Genomic DNA, 16808 nt, shown 5'->3' with positions numbered 1-16808 from the left:
TTACGAAGACAACAGCTATTCTAATTTGGAATAATATTTCACATTTTGTACTGTATTTTTGATCAAATGAATGCAGCTTTCAAAAACATGAACACATATAAGAGCATAATAGTAGAAATGCAAGATCATTTTAAGAATACGGCAGCTATTGCTTGCTGATAAAGGCTTCCATATCATTGAAACATAATCCTGCATGTCAAACTCTTGAGTCAATCTGAATACACAGGCCAGAAAAGCCAAAACATCCACCATTATATTTGCAGGATGAAGCATAAAACAAAGGCCAAATTCTGAACGGCAGAAATAGTACTAGTAAACTATTCTGCATCAAGCTCAATATGTGCATTCTTTGTATGTTAAAAAAGGGTGGAAAAACAAAGGACAATTGAATTTTAAGAACAAATGGAAACACCCAGTTGGATAAACTCCACACTCATGCAAGTCTGGAGAATCATGACTGTTAATGAAAAGGGAGGGATTATCGTTAATTAGCCAAAATCGGTAGAGTACAAAAAATCAAAGGGCAGCATCTCAACAGTGTGATTAGCTGTTGGACAATGGCAGGATATTGGTGTGTTGTTCAGTCTCTGGCACTTTGTGTTTGGTTCTGTGCTTTCTGTCATGCTGTTCCAAAGTGGAGTAATCTGCCGCAAAGTCCTCAAGCTCTGATGTTCCAGCAATCTGACCAGAGGTTTCAACAGCAAGCTAGTCAACAGTTTCCTCAGTCAGTTCAAGCTAGTCAACAGTTTCCTCAGTCAGTTCAATGGCAAGCTAGTCAACAGTTTCCTCAGTCAGTTCAAGCTAGTCGGCAGTTTCCTCAGTCTGTTCAACAGCAAGCTAGTCAACAGTTTCCTCAGTCAATTCAACGGCAAGCTAGTCAACAGTTTCCTCAGTTAGTTCAAGCTAGTCAACAGTTTCCTCAGTCAGTTCAACAGCAAGCTAGTCAACAGTTTCCTCAGTCTGTTCAACAGCAAGCTAGTCAACAGTTTCCTCAGCAGTTTCAGTCTAAGTACCCAGTGGTAAAGGCAGAACCCATTGACAAATGTAGTGTAGCTGATTATGAGCAGATCCAATGTGGACCGCCTGGTATCAGTGGTGCTGAGTGTGCAGCTATCAACTGCTGCTTTAACGGACAGCAGTGTTACTATGGGAAGGCCGGTAAGAGTGTAGAGTCAATGTAAAGGTTTTTCTTGTTAAACCGATCCTCATCAATAACCAGCTCTTGTGCCTTGTTCCAGTGACTGTCCAGTGTATAAGAGATGGTCAGTTTGTGGTAGTGGTGGCTAGAGATGTCACGCTGCCTCGTTTGAGCCTGGATTCAGTGCGTCTCCTGGGTGGAAATGATCCAGCTTGCAGTCCTGTGGGATCCACACCTTTCTTTGCTATATACCAGTTCCCATGTCACTGCGTGCGGCACGAGCATGATGGTGAGTAGCTGCTTGTGGTTTTGTTCTGCATGGCTTTGGATGGACTGGATGCCAACAGTGTTACTATTTGCAGGAGGACCGTGGGTATGTGGTGTATGAAAACAGAATGACCTCCTCGTATGAAGTGGGTATCGGACCACTTGGTTCCATCACAAGGGACAGCCATTTTGAGTGGGTGATGTATGCTTTAGCAGGTTTGTTAATCCTTGGCAAATGCTACAAGCTCACTGTTTGTTTTCCAGGCTTCTCTTCCAGTGTAGGTACTCTGGTACTTCTGTGGAAGCTCTGGTTGTGGAGGTCAACACTGTTCCTCCACCTCCACCAGTAGCTGCTCCTGGACCCCTCAGGGTGGAGCTTAGGCTAGCAAATGGTCAGTGTGTCACCAAAGGCTGTGCAGAAGGTACGTATTTGACCCAAGAGTGTGCCTAAAGCTTTTCTAAAGCTCCAGGTTTCAGTGGTTTCTGGTTAAACACTGAGTTCTTCCTCAGGGGACGAGGTGTACACGTCCTACTACAGTGATGCTGATTATCCTGTTACAAAAGTCCTGCGGGAGCCTGTGTATGTTGAGGTGCGTGTTTTGGAGAGGACTGACCCCAACATTGTCCTGATGCTGGGACGTTGCTGGGCGACGTCAACCCCCAGTCCACTCAGTCTACCCCAATGGGACCTTCTGGTTGATGGGTGAGTACGGCCAGTCTTTGTCCATCTAGTGTGCTGTAAGGAGTTTCTGATTCCCTCTTTGCCTTTCAGATGCCCTTACCAGGATGATCGTTACCTGACCACATTGGTTCCAGTGACTGGATCGTCTGGTCTTCAGTTCCCAACCCACTACAAGCGCTTTATTGTGAAGATGTTCACATTTGTTGATCCATCATCACTGGCTCCTCAGCAGGAAACCGTATGCTCCGCAGCCTTACCTCAACCCTTAATATTAGTACTTTTTATAGTGAATTCTCTGGCTAAACCTTTTCTCCCTCTGTTAGATCTTCATCCACTGTAGTACAGCAGTGTGCCATCCCTCTTCTGGCTCCTGTGAGCAAAGCTGCGCTAGGAAAAGTGAGTGCTCGCTGTAAACTGACTTGGGAACCGTGAGAATTTGGTTTATAAATGCTCCTCATGCTTCTACCACTTCTCTTACAGGAAGGGACACTCCCATCAAGACCATCTCTAGTGGGCAAACTGTGGTGTCTAGTGGAGAACTTAACCTGGTCATGTCAATTTAGATTTAATAAATTGGTATTGTTCAACAAGTCGGCTCTTGCATGACTGTTCTTGGTTTTATTTACTGGGCCACACTACTAAAGGTCCATTTGTGCTTTAGCAAGGTTGTTCATTCTGATTGGTGCTTGATTTGAACTAATCGAGCCGAGTTTCTGCCAAGCCTTTTTACAGAACTACTCAAGCTCCAATACTTAACCTGTGTGTATGATTCTGTATAGCTTTGTTTTTTGCAGGGTGTAGACCCTCACTATTTTTTTTTTTTTTTTTGAAACCATTTAATTCTGCCTAGGAATAAAATGTGTGTATAGGTAATTTGGACTATCACAATTCTTTTCTTATAATTGCCAGTTGCTTGCATTCTTGCGTCTCCCTCTTCTGCGAAGGGCTTTTAAATCCTTTATGCATTGATTTTGAAGTTTCACTTACGTGATGCTAATGAGTTCTGTTGGTCCACGAGGAGCTGGAATGGAGAGCTTGAGCTGGCTGTCGGTCACAGAGGGCCTCGCTGTAACACCGCTTTCGTGATAGATGTTCGTGTGCATCGCCAGGCCACAGGGAACATAGTCGGGAAAGTGAGTCCCAATCTCAGTCACAAACTCAATGCCAGCAGACAGGGTCAAAACAAATTCCCTCTGTATAGTCATTAATTCATGTTAGTATATTACCAGTCAAAAGTTTGGATTAAGATTGTTTTGGAATTTATTTGATAAAAAGGCCTGGAAATTGCTGCTTGCAGATATATTTTATTCCTGTGATCAAAGCTAAATTTTCAGCATCATTACTCCAGTGTTTACTGTCACACAATCCTTCAGAAATCATTCTAATATGTTGCTCAAGTAATATGTCTGATTATCATCACTGTTCATTCATATTTTCTCAGAAATATAACTGCTTTCAACATTGAAATCAGAAATTGCTTGATCATCAGATTATCATTTTAGAGTGATTTCTGAAGGATCATGTTACACTGGAGTAATGATGCTGAAAATTCAGCTTCAATCACAGGAATAAAGATCTTTGCACAATATATTTACATAGACAACAACTTTTTTATAAATTGAAATATTTCACAACTTTTCCTTTATTTTTGATCAAATAAATGCAGTTTTCAAAAACATGAACACATCTTCGAGCATAATAGTAGAAATGCCTGATAATCTGTTGTTGACAATGACCTGTGCATGACTGAAGTGTGTTGGACTAACCTTGCCTGGATTAAATCTCAGTCCTCCTTTGACTCCAGGAGTAAAGGTCCCAGACAGAGCCACTCTCAGTGGAAAACCAGCTCCGGTGGGCAGAAAAAACTCATTATCCATGAACATGTAGAGAAGGAAAAGCTCGTTGTCGACACTTGAGAGCTGTCTTTTGAGGAACTATATAAAAATATAATGTTAATTAGTAATGCGAAGACATTTCAGTAACTGAAATTTATTGTTTTGAGCAAACAGTTTTGGAGGATAGAAATTATTGACCCAAACAGTGACGTTTAATTAGCATTTCTTGTGTCATAACATGTCAGCTGTGTGGATGCTAGTGTTTGATTGACAATGTTGACATCTAATTTTTAATCGATACTGATCAGGATTGTAAAATTTGTAATGTTAGTGTATAGAGGTGGGGACCAATTTGCATATTCATGATTCCATACTAAGAGACACAAGGGTGTTGAGTTACATTGAAGCTATTTTTAAGGCATGAAGAAATTTTCACAGCAATGTTTTTTTTTTAAATATGTCATTTTAATTAGCAAAGATGAGTTTTATAGGATAATTGACGTCATTTTAAATCTAGATCAATCTTTTGGTCAATGCTTTAATTGATGCATCAAGAGAATTTTTTTCTATATTTTGTAGCACCTCCCATCCAATAACCAAATAATCTTTGTGCTTTGATGCTTTTCTTTAGAAACAAAGTCAAGAGCTTTTAAATTCTCATTTGATATTATTGCGATACAAGCAAGTATTGCGGTTCGATTCTGCGATACAAAAATAATGACTTTATTTCAACTATTCACTTCCTTCTCCATGAGCCTGTAGTCAGTTAACGTAATGTGATTGCGTAGAGCTACGACACACGTAGGCTCACTATTGGCCGACGCTGGTCATGTGTGTGATGCACAATAACAGAAGCTTACGCTATTAAACTAGTAACCTGACTCGAGCCAGAGAGAGAAATAAACGAATAGTTGAAATAAAGTCGTTATTTTTGTTGTTTTTTGCGCACAAAAAGTGTTCTCGTCGTTTGATAAAGTTAAGATTGAGCCACTGTAGTCACTTGGACTATTTTAACAATGTCTTTAATGATTTTTCGAGGCCAGCAATTGTCATTCCCTCAAGAAGCTTATGGACTAGTATACAGGAGCGATCTTAATATCTTAAATATCTTAATTTGTGTTCCGAAGATGAACGAAGGTCTTACGGGGTTGGCACAACATGAGGGTGAGTAAATACTGACAGAATTTTCATTTTTGGGTGAACTAACCCTTTAAAAAGTTGACATATCAACTCCCTTGTTTGCATTACTAATTCTGATGACAAAATCCATGTGATGACATGGTGGTTGGTAAAACTGTACTCACGTCAGTGGGGATCATCTTAAGGAGATTTTGAATCATCTTGCCATCTTTTGTATCAAGATACCCAAGTTCAGCACCCAGAAGCTTGAGGTACACCATTGCTTCAGGAGCATCCTGGGCCTTTAAGTCCTCGATAAGCTTGTTGATATTATGACTGATTTCATTGACTATGTTTTGAGAAGCCTACAGCACACAGAAGAGAATGAGATTGGGATCCAGCTGTGAAGAAATATATCCATTTGCAACTTTCAGTAGATTTAATACCTGTCTCTTCTTCCTATCGTTTCCCATGAACGGCAGCATGTTGTCCAAGACCTCATTGAGTTCGATGGGCATTTTGTCGGTGGCATAAAAGGTGGTCTTCATGATAGTATCTGGGAAGAATCCATCGTCACCGAAGAGAGCCTCGACAATGGGCTCAAAGCCCTTTCCCTCCATGCCAATCTGAAAGCAAGAATCAAAGACATTAGAGTTGCTTGATTACGGCAAACAGAATTTGGCCCATATCAAACAGATTTCAATTAAATGTTGGACTTTTATTGAACTCTGTACCTCAATCAAGTCCATATCAAATCCAAAAGCATTCAAGGTCATCTCCAACATGACCTCCCTTGGAAGTTCAGTAGAAGATTCAAAGATCATGTTTCCCTCTAGAGACCCAAGTCTGTAGTACCAAGAGAGTTCATTTGGTTCCATAAGCATTTCAATTTCGTTGCCTTGAAAGGCCTCTCGACTCTTCTGTCTCAAGCTAGGGAGTAAACAAAACAACATTACCTTTTCTTCTGAAAAACAGATTAGCTTCTTCTTCTTCTTAACTTACTCCAGGGTCTCTGGTGCCGTAGAGCTCAAGATGTTGCTGATATGAGAGATGATGAAGCTCTTGACCTGAGGATTTTCCTCACCAAGGAGAGCCGCTGCCAGTTGAGCGAGTTCAGCAGGCGTGGGGTTCTTCATCAAGATGAGATACGCAGCTACACGCTTCTGTACGGACGCGGCTCTGTCCAGAACAGCACGCATGAGCACCTCTCGGCCCTGTAAAAGCCATGAAAGGACCATTATACTAGGGCTGTGAGAATAAAGTGCATGCTATGATTGTATTAGGTAAATACATGCACAACCGGTTTCAGAGTGAAGTTTTTCATTTAAACATGTTTATTACGTGATACAGCTTTTCAGAGTCTAATTAGCTATTTCTATCCATCTATGTTTGGAATATTACTGGATGGAAACGCCAAGATGAAGATAAATTTTATCCAATAAGAAGACGTGCGCATAAACATTTACATAATAAATACCTCTATGCACAATAAAAAAACTAGACTTGGCTCAACAGAAGATGTGATTGGATAACTGGACTAACCAGCGGACCAATCGCATCACAGCATCTCAGATGTTGGTTTGATCTGAAATGCCTGAGCCAAAGTCCGTCATCAGAATAATTTGATTCATTTATTTCCCTCCAAGAAGCATCTCGCATGATTGCGATCAAAAAACAACAGGAATCCGAACGCAAGATAACTTGATATTACCAAGTCATTTATGATGTACGGAAATAAAGAGTCATAGTTTCTTAAGCCCAATTGCAGCATTTTATACCTATTTTATTTACTGACTTCAAACTCACCAAGAGTTGTGGATTTATTTAACAGCTCACCTCTTCAGGTACAGGAGTCTGTCTGTAGACCTGGACCGCGGCCTGTTGGACTGCGGCGGAGGCAGACGGCTGTTTGATGCATTGAATAACAGAAGACTGCAAAGCAGGACGCGCAGCTCCCAATGCAGCCGCCATGTTGCCAATGACCTGTAATAAGACTTTTAGGGTAATCTAACGAGACCAAATGCATGATGTTTGGCCAGACCATCCAGCAGATATAAGCAAAAACTAATATCTTCCTTTCTCTTGAACAGTAGGTGGTGCAGTGCCACAAATGTGCAAGTACCATCGAGTCATGATTATGATGACATGCACCAAGTTTCGTCCCAATTTGCTGAGGCATTCAAGAGTTGGAGCCCAACATCCATTTTGGCGTGTCAAATTCATTGTACGGTACGAGTAAGTTTTGGTCAATCAAGTATCATTTACAAACTTTTTACTTAAAATGCTATGCACACATTATGCAAACCAGTTACCATACATTGCTTGGCAGTGGTCGAACATAATTTTAAAAAAATTACTTTTTGATTGATCCCTTCTTATGCATTTGATGGCAATTAACTTACCAACATAAAAAAATAGACGGTAATTTAGCTGTGAATTTTTATGTAGATAGTGGAAGAAAAACAAAGACATTCTGGAATCAGAAGGCAATAAAATCACAGCCTGTAAATATTGAAAATACCTTGGGTCCACATGACAAACAATTACCATCCGAACAGGGCTTTAGTTGTAGAGTCTAAAGTTTAATTTGTTAGCATGTAGGATTTTGTGTGAACATACCTTCAAAGAAAGAAAGACGTGTTCCTGGTCCCCTGTGCAATCACCGATCTGTTCAAGGGCGTAATCAGCCACTGCCTGGATCTCACTGGTGACTCCATCCGTCTCAAAGAGCCTTGGGTCACACAAAGAAGAAAGTGGACTTGCGTACAACATTGACGACAGTCAGTGAGAAAAAAAAACTGTGGATTCTGCAAATTCAAGAGTCCTGTATTTATTCCTTGGTCAGACACTATAATCAAGGCAAAATTTTACAATAATAACATTGTGTATGCATTCCCTTGGAACGAAACCCAAGATCTTGGCCAATCCTTACCTGTTTGAACTACAAAAATGCTACCAATTTGTAAAATTCAGCTCATATGTTAGTTGAAGCTTTACTTTCACCTTGGAATACATTTCTACAGCTGTCCCTCACCTTCTCACAGCATTGCTGAGAGCGTAGTAGATGGGTTTGCTTGGCTTGAACTTTGCCATCGCCAACATTTCCTTGACAAGGACCCGGGAGGACCGGGGTATCATTCCCATGGCATATACAGCAGCGTCAATCTCACCCGAGATCTTGTCGAAGGTCCTGAATATCTGCATGACAGCACTGCAGCATTCTGGGGTACCGCACTGCAGCAAAGCCTGGTACGTGACAGACTGAGAGATTTCCAATGCCTCGGGAACAACGGCCGCCAAAGTTTCCGCTTCCATCTTGCGGATCACGGCTACGAGCTTGTGGGCCAAGTGGGCTCTCTTGCGTCCATCGTTGGTTTTGGAAAGCACAGCAATTTCCCTCAGAACAACAAGAGCAGCTTCTTTATCCTGGATGGGGCTCATGTCAACACTGCTGTCTTGATGGAGGGGTTTCATGTTGGCCATGTCTGGAAGAATAACATTTTGCATTCAGTTTGAAATGCATGCAAATTATGAACATTCATCCCAAAGAGATGTTCTCTTACTGTGGTCAAAGACTCTGTCACTGTACTTAGCGACTCCCAGAAGGGTCAAGGCCTGTTTGCCAGTATTGACCACTCCATATTCTCCCCTGGTTGAGACAAACATCAGTGCATGAGCATCCAAAATACTTTCGTGTATTACTTATAAGTACATTTATGCATTTGGCAGATGCAAAACTTCCTAATAATGGTTTTATTTTAAAAAATGCACACAATCACTCAAATGCTTAATATGTTATGACATTGACATTTCTAGAGACATGCTCTAAAGTTACGAGCTACAGGAATGTATTATTTCACTTACTTATGTGAAAAGAGCGCAAGCACATGTTTTTCGGTGCAAGTTCCAGAGGTCATGTGGTGCTGCTCATTATTAAACTTGTATTTGCAGGTCTGGTTGCTTCTGATCAGCTGAGCAAGAGGATAATTCTTGGGAAGAAAGAACGACAAACATTGGACATCTCAACCTACTCATCTCCATGAGGTTTAAAAGGGGTCATGACATTGATTTTTATTTTATTTGAATATTTATTATTTGAATATGTTCCTTGAGGTTCCCTCTATAACTAATTGATTGTCACGAATGTTTAAAGCTACACTGTGTAACTGCGGTGCGCCCTATATATGAAAAATGTTCTAAAATAGGTCATTCATTGAAGGTGCGCCTTATAATTCGGTGCGGAAATAAAAACCTGAAAGCCTTTTTGAAAGTCTGTTGCTGATGGAGGATCACTCTTATTCTCGAGGATACGTGTCAGAGTCGCCAAGGAAGCGAAAAAGAGAATTAAGACGGCAACGCAACAGGCAAATCAACAAGAGCTCATGACGAGCAACGATTTTAAAAAGGACGCCGACGTCGCCTGCTTTCTTCTCGACAGTAACGTTAATTAAGCCTATTTGTGTATATTGGAAGTTTTATTGTTGCTTGGCTAATTATATCATGGTGTGCTGTGCATGACGCTAGAACGACATCAGCTGATGAAGGGCTTGTGGCCCGAAACGTTACATGTACACGTGGTGAGCAACCATTAAATTCTCGTAGGAGCATCTTCTGGTGTGCGGACTTATTGTTTACTTTAGAAGTTATATGTAGGCACTTTAAATTTTAGTTATTTTTCATTTATTTTACTTTATACACAATTAATGTAGCCTAATGTGATAATGCAGTTGTAATGGTGCATTCCAGGCAACCTGTAACCTGTGTTTTAACAACATGTAGGCTAACTGGGAGTACATCGATCTACGAGTTCACGGGTGGGACCAGTCGAGGGTTTGACTGCCGTTCCAGTGCACTTTCACGGGTAGCCTATAAGGTTGGAAAAACACGAGTTACAGGTTGCCTGGAACGCAGCATTAGTTAGCTGTTTCCAAGTTAGACTTTCACCTTCACTTTCACATCTGTCCTGTAATCTTATTAATTTAAGACGTAGGCTATTATTGTATGATGTAAATATTTTTCACACTATGACACCTTACTATGACTAGCCTACACTTCAGTATGAAAATGATATAGCCTACAATGTAAACTTTGCCTTACGCTAGTGATGTCGTACAACATACAGAATAACGATAGCACTGATAAAAGTTACTTTACTAACTTGCATTCGTCTGGGAACCTGATTTGATCAAAAAAAGCAATATGATAAAGAAAAATTACGAAAACACAAAGCTATTATTCATTTTACATAGATGTCATAACCTGTATGTTACCTGACAAATTAAATTACTGCAAATTATTATAGTTTTCTAAAATAACCTCATCACTTGAAGGAACACTCATAGACAAGGTCGAACTGGAAGCCATGTTAATCTTGGACTACATTGGCCACCGTAGGAGTTAAAACGAAATCGGAATTGAGAGGAACAAAAACTAATATTCACTGGATGGTCATATACCTTTTCACCACTAGATGGGGGTAAAAATCACACAGTGTAGCTTTAAGTCTTGCCAAATTAAATATTCAATTATATAATAATGTAAATCTGGCCCATTGTCTCCTACAAGAAAGAATCGATTCTGAACTGCCCGAAACGAGTCGTCAACAATTGAGTCTCACTTCCTGCTGAATCTGTGTCGATTTGTAACTAATTTGCATAATTGGCTCTCGCGTCTCTGGTCTTAAATTGGCCGAACAGCGTCTCTTTGCCCCGCCCTCAATCACTGTAGTTTGTTTCTGAGACTCGTTTTCTGCTGGCGATGAGAGATGAAATTCAGATAAGCTAATGAGCGTTTGGTTTCAGACCAATCACAACAGATTGGGCCGTCTGACCAATCAGAGCATTGGATGAATGTAAAACTCAAAAACAAAATTAGCAACCTATAAAATAGCATGATTGGAGGACTTTACGTTCAAGTCTCCGAACTCACCATGCCGGAGATGAGGGCGAGGGGACTGGTGTGGTCTTCGACTGGCCTGAACTTGTCACAATCGGACAAGTCTCTTTTAAGGGTGACTTCGGTGGCGACGTCCTCTCTGGTGTTCACAACATGGTCAGTCTTACACAGACCGTAGATGGTGGGCTGGAATAGAAACGGTCTGAATGTTAGAAGTGGACTGGTTTCAGATTAAAGCTCCGCATTTGGTTCATTCACATGCTTGTAACCCATGATATCAGGTGTAGATGACATGCTTCACTCTAAAAACCAGTGACATATAAATGTATATATCGTAAATAAATTGCAGCCTGTGTGGTTTGACAAATGCATTAGGCCATATCACGATACCGATTTCATTTTGATAAATCATGCAACGGACCATGTCTTCGTTCCTGTCCTCCTCAAGCACTGGGACAGCAAGAGCAGAGATGATTCCCCTCTTGATGTTGAGGATGTTTATCAGCTCATCTTCCTCAGGGAAAAGCTTGATGTCATCGTCTCCCTCAACGGTGAACTTCAGAGGGCGTCTGAACAAAGAGAGACGAGTCTGCTGAATATGACCATCTAGTGCGCGGATTATAGGGAGCTGATGGAGATGCACCCTAGTTATTGTTAGTGTTGTCAGATCCAAGGTTAGAACAAATCTGTGAGGACCGAATGAAGGAGGAGAGGACCCAGTTGCAGAAACGAGAGCTCAGTCAGGGTGTACACTTCATGTCTCCTTAATGTATTTCCTAAACAAAAGATCCAGTTCCAAAAACTCAATGCAATAAATTAGTAAGAAATTCCAAAACAAAATCTCCAAATTCAGTCAATCCAAAAAAAAAAAATGGTTCTAGAAACATCAAAGGGTAAATTATGTTTCCCAAAAACTTACATTTAAAAAATAAGGACAACAAAATGAAAAAGCAAATAAATCCAGAGAATATCACCAGAGGAATTTACCAAAAGACTGGAGAGGTTGGTCTCAGCATAACAAACACTAAGCAAAAACAGAGCAACTTAAATACACAGGCACAGGTGAGAACGATAACAAATGATCAAATGAAGCTGAAATGAAACACAATGAGGGCCTATAGTTGCTAAAACGGTGAACTGGCCTTTACCTCTCCATGGCGGTTTTGAAGTCCTCCGCACCGGCAGCTGCTCCAAACACAGGCTTTCCATCCGCATCCACGTCGACCACTTCACTCAGCGTGCAGTCGGTGGTGCGCACAACGTAGCTGCATGTACCAGGAGCCGCAATCTCAACCTAATACGACAGTCACACTGCGTTGCTGAAAAAAACAGTAGCATCTTAAGAGTTTGATGAGGTGACATGAACTCGTACTGTACCTTGCAGCTGGCCTTGGGGCCGTTGACAGCCCCGTTCAAAGCATTCAACGACTCTGTCTCATAGAAGTACTCATACTTGGTGAAGGGCTTGTATCTTCCGGCCACTAGAAGAAGCAGAGCGTCTCATTTGATGCACATTATCAAACTGCAGAAATACATGCTGACATTTAATATTGAATTTAGATCATTACAAATGTAGGTTTTGCATGTTCAGTTGATTCTGCAGAGTAATTGAGACATACTCAAGCATGGCGCTCCTTTGTCCTGAGCTTCTGCAATACAAAACAAACGTACATTATTAGAGTGAACTGAAACTCTAGCGTAGTCAGGGATGAAAATGTTCAAAAATACCAACTTGAATGTACATGTGTGATCCTTTAGTAATCTAAAGCACTTTTGGAAAACTACAAACTTGTATACATTCGTCCATTCATTGCTAAGACATTTGAATGAGCTGGATGACTTTCAAAAGTGCCACCCGACTGAGTCTCGGTTATTGAAGCTCTGAGACTGGCACGAGCAGCTTTCAAACCCTCAGTTCTCATCTTGCTGGATCTGTCTGCTGCTTTTGACTCACCAGATCCTCCAGTCAATCCTCATGATGAAGGGCTTCAGGAACCGCAGAACTCAGGAGTCCTCCAGGGTGTCGTGGAGGGGTGAGGTGCCTCAGGGCTCAGTGCTGGGACCGCTTCTATTCTGCATCTACATGTCATCAAATGCTGGGTTCTTCCAACCCAATTTGGGTCAAATATGGACAAACCCAAATGTTGGGTTAAAAATGCAATTTATAATGCAATTTATTGTCCATTTTTGACCCAAAATTGGGTTAAAATAACCCAGAATTTTTAGAGTGTAGGATCTGTCATTCAGAAACACGGCTTTTCCCGTCACGACACACAACTCTACCTCTCATTCCAGACAGAGGATCTGACGGACATTTCTTGCTGGATGAAGGACCACTAACTTCAACTCAACCTTGTGAAGCCATAATTACTCATGGTCTCGGCCAACCCAACACTTCAGCACAGCTTCTCCATTCAGCCATTGGCTCAACCTTAACTCCTCTGAGGACCGCCAGGAACCTTGGAGTTGTGATGGATGATCACTTCACAGAGCACATTTGCCTTTTACAACATTAGGAGGATCAGACCCTTCCGATCAGAGCTCCACAACTCCTCTTCCAAGCTCTCGTTCTCTCCAGACTGGACTATTGTAATGCTCTCTCCCTCCAGCATCTGTCAAACCTCTCACACTGATCCAGATGCCGCAGCGAGAGTGTGTTCATCGAGCCGAAGAGACGCACGTCACCCCTCTCCCCATAAACGTGCACTGGTGGTCAGTCGCTGCTTGATTGATTCTTTGGTTAAAAGCGTCTGCTAAATGATTAAATGTAAATGTTAAATGGAAAGTTCTTTATTGCAATGGCATTCAGAAACGAGAAATACCTGCCAATGAAGTGAAAAGAGTCAAATTAATTCAAACTTTCTGATTGTGGTGCTTAAGTAAGCACATCATCATTTTTTTTTCTCATAATAATGACTTAAATCATAATAAAAAATAAATCTAATTTATGACTTATTATTTCGACTTTTTATGTAATTATTTTGAATTTTCAATCTCATAATTAGGATTTTTTTATGTCCTAACTTCAACTTGGATCATAATTGACATAATTATGAGATAAAATGACCTTTATTATGAGTTGCATAATTATTCTGTATAATTACTATGATTATAATTATTACTTTTTATTCAAGATTTTGACTTTTCAATCTCAAAATTATGATTTAGTATGTCGTAATTAAGTTGGCTTGAGAAAGCCAACTTACTGAAATCCTATTTAAACTTATTAAGTTGGCTTGAGAAAGCCAACTTACTGAAATCCTATTTAAACTTATTATTATTATTATTATTCTTCTTACTCAAAATTTTCTGACTGCTACTCCTCCTAGAGCTTTAACTCTACAAACTCCAAACTTGGGTCAGACCTTCAGACTGTTCTGACTCGAGTTGCTATATCTTTTTAGACTGATTCGACTTTCAGATTTCTTAAAAATTAATATTAAAAATCATAAAAATCCCATTGACTTTCATTGCAGCATGGTCAAATTGAGCCAAGACTACGGTGGCCCAATAGCGTACAACAAAAACTCAAATCTAAATTCCCTGAAGCCCTAGACTCAATTAAACTACCATTCTATATGTACTAATGATCTATCTATCTATCTATCTATCTATCTATCTATCTATCTATCTATCTATCTATCTATCTATCTATCTATCTATCTATCTATCTATCTATCTATCTATCTACCTAATCTTTCTTTCTTTCTTTCTAACTAATCTATCCATCTTTCTTTCTTTCTAACAAATCTATCCATCTTTCTTTCTTTCTAACAAATCTATCCATCTTTCTTTCTTTCTAAATAATCTATCCATCTTTCTTTCTAACAAATCTATCCATCTTTCTTTCTAGCAAATCTATCCATCTTTCTTTCTACCCAACTAATCTATCCATCTTTCTTTCTAACAAATCTATCCATCTTTCTTTCTAACTAATCTATCCATCTTTCTTTCTACCTAACAAATCTATCCATCTTTCTTTCTACCTAACAAATCTATCCATCTTTCTTTCTAACAAATCTATCCATCTTTCTTTCTAACTAATCTATCCATCTTTCTTTCTAACAAATCTATCCATCTTTCTTTCTAACAAATCTATCCATCTTTCTTTCTAACAAATCTATCCATCTTTCTTTCTACCTAACACATCTATCCATCTTTCTTTCTAACAAATCTATCCATCTTTCTTTCTAACTAATCTACCCATCTTTCTTTCTAACAAATCTATCCATCTTTCTTTCTACCTAATCTATCCATCTTTCTACCTAACTAATCTATCCATCTTTCTTTCTAACTAATCTATCCATCTTTCTTTCTAACTAATCTATCCATCTTTCTTTCTAACAAATCTATCCATCTTTCTTTCTAACAAATCTATCCATCTTTCTTTCTAACTAATCTATCCATCTTTCTTTCCAACTAATCTATCCATCTTTCTTTCTAACTAATCTATCCATCTTTCTTTCTAACAAATCTATCCATCTTTCTTTCTAACAAATCTATCCATCTTTCTTTCTATCAAATCTATCCATCTTTCTTTCTAACAAATCTATCCATCTTTCTTTCTTTCTAACAAATCTATCCATCTTTCTTTCTACCTAATCTATCCATCTTTCTACCTAACTAATCTATCCATCTTTCTTTCTAACTAATCTATCCATCTTTCTTTCTAACTAATCTATCCATCTTTCTTTCTAACTAATCTATCCATCTTTCTTTCTAACTAATCTATCCATCTTTCTTTCTAACAAATCTATCCATCTTTCTTTCTATCAAATCTATCCATCTTTCTTTCTATCAAATCTATCCATCTTTCTTTCTTTCTAACAAATCTATCCATCTTTCTTTCTTTCTAACAAATCTATCCATCTTTCTTTCTAACTAATCTATCCATCTTTCTTTCTATCAAATCTATCCATCTTTCTTTCTTTCTAACAAATCTATCCATCTTTCTTTCTTTCTAACAAATCTATCCATCTTTCTTTCTTTCTAACTAATCTATCCATCTTTCTTTCTAACAAATCTATCCATCTTTCTTTCTAACAAATCTATCCATCTTTCTTTCTATCAAATCTATCCATCTTTCTTTCTAACAAATCTATCCATCTTTCTTTCTTTCTAACAAATCTATCCATCTTTCTTTCTACCTAATCTATCCATCTTTCTACCTAACTAATCTATCCATCTTTCTTTCTAACTAATCTATCCATCTTTCTTTCTAACTAATCTATCCATCTTTCTTTCTAACTAATCTATCCATCTTTCTTTCTAACTAATCTATCCATCTTTCTTTCTAACAAATCTATCCATCTTTCTTTCTATCAAATCTATCCATCTTTCTTTCTATCAAATCTATCCATCTTTCTTTCTTTCTAACAAATCTATCCATCTTTCTTTCTTTCTAACAAATCTATCCATCTTTCTTTCTAACTAATCTATCCATCTTTCTTTCTATCAAATCTATCCATCTTTCTTTCTTTCTAACAAATCTATCCATCTTTCTTTCTTTCTAACAAATCTATCCATCTTTCTTTCTTTCTAACAAATCTATCCATCTTTCTTTCTAACAAATCTATCCATCTTTCTTTCTACCTAACTAATCTATCCATCTTTCTTTCTAACAAATCTATCCATCTTTCTTTCTAACTAGTCTATCCATCTTTCTTTCTACCTAACTAATCTATCCATCTTTCTTTCTACCTAACTAATCTATCAGTCTTTCTTTCTAACAAATCTATCCATCTTTCTTTCTAACTAGTCTATCCATCTTTCTTTCTACCTAACTAATCTATCCATCTTTCTTTCTACCTAACTAATCTATCAGTCTTTCTTTCTACTTAACTAATCTATCCATCTTTCTTTCTAACAAATC

General features: G+C 39.0%; 1 protein-coding gene and 1 pseudogene across 4 annotated transcripts in view; one reads left to right on the top strand and one right to left on the bottom strand.

Annotated features, from left to right (window-relative positions):
* Window positions 1–16808, bottom strand: part of LOC120475091 (apolipoprotein B-100) — a 52799-nt gene that overhangs the window by 12579 nt on the left and 23412 nt on the right. The window contains exons 2-18 of one of the 3 annotated variants that reach the window (XM_089132874.1): window positions 12891–13689; window positions 12556–12585; window positions 12314–12417; window positions 12085–12230; window positions 11358–11505; window positions 10970–11122; window positions 8906–9030; window positions 8605–8690; window positions 8076–8526; window positions 7661–7772; window positions 6878–7024; window positions 6044–6255; window positions 5776–5971; window positions 5488–5667; window positions 5227–5406; window positions 3854–4021; window positions 3075–3280 (exon numbers count right to left, since the gene is read on the bottom strand). In XM_089132874.1, coding sequence (XP_088989000.1) covers window positions 3075–3280; window positions 3854–4021; window positions 5227–5406; window positions 5488–5667; window positions 5776–5971; window positions 6044–6255; window positions 6878–7024; window positions 7661–7772; window positions 8076–8526; window positions 8605–8690; window positions 8906–9030; window positions 10970–11122; window positions 11358–11505; window positions 12085–12230; window positions 12314–12417; window position 12556 — 2615 coding nt within the window. In that variant the 5' untranslated portion in view covers window positions 12557–12585; window positions 12891–13689. Of the gene's footprint in view, window positions 1–3074; window positions 3281–3853; window positions 4022–5226; window positions 5407–5487; window positions 5668–5775; window positions 5972–6043; window positions 6256–6877; window positions 7025–7660; window positions 7773–8075; window positions 8527–8604; window positions 8691–8905; window positions 9031–10969; window positions 11123–11357; window positions 11506–12084; window positions 12231–12313; window positions 12418–12555; window positions 12586–12890; window positions 13759–16808 lie in introns of all 3 variants that reach the window. The other 2 variants (XM_089132873.1, XM_039665822.2) reach the window with 2 other exon arrangements.
* LOC120475121 (zona pellucida sperm-binding protein 4-like) lies at window positions 527–2677 on the top strand (annotated as a pseudogene). The gene is made up of 8 exons (XR_016169190.1): window positions 527–1158; window positions 1239–1427; window positions 1501–1598; window positions 1670–1827; window positions 1916–2108; window positions 2178–2325; window positions 2411–2483; window positions 2568–2677. The product of XR_016169190.1 is annotated as a zona pellucida sperm-binding protein 4-like (transcript).

This window comes from Pimephales promelas, chromosome 7 (assembly GCF_988280905.1).
Source record: "Pimephales promelas chromosome 7, fPimPro1.hap1.1, whole genome shotgun sequence".
NCBI classification, from domain to species: domain Eukaryota; kingdom Metazoa; phylum Chordata; class Actinopteri; order Cypriniformes; family Leuciscidae; genus Pimephales; species Pimephales promelas.
This window is presented reverse-complemented; position numbering and strand designations above follow the sequence as displayed.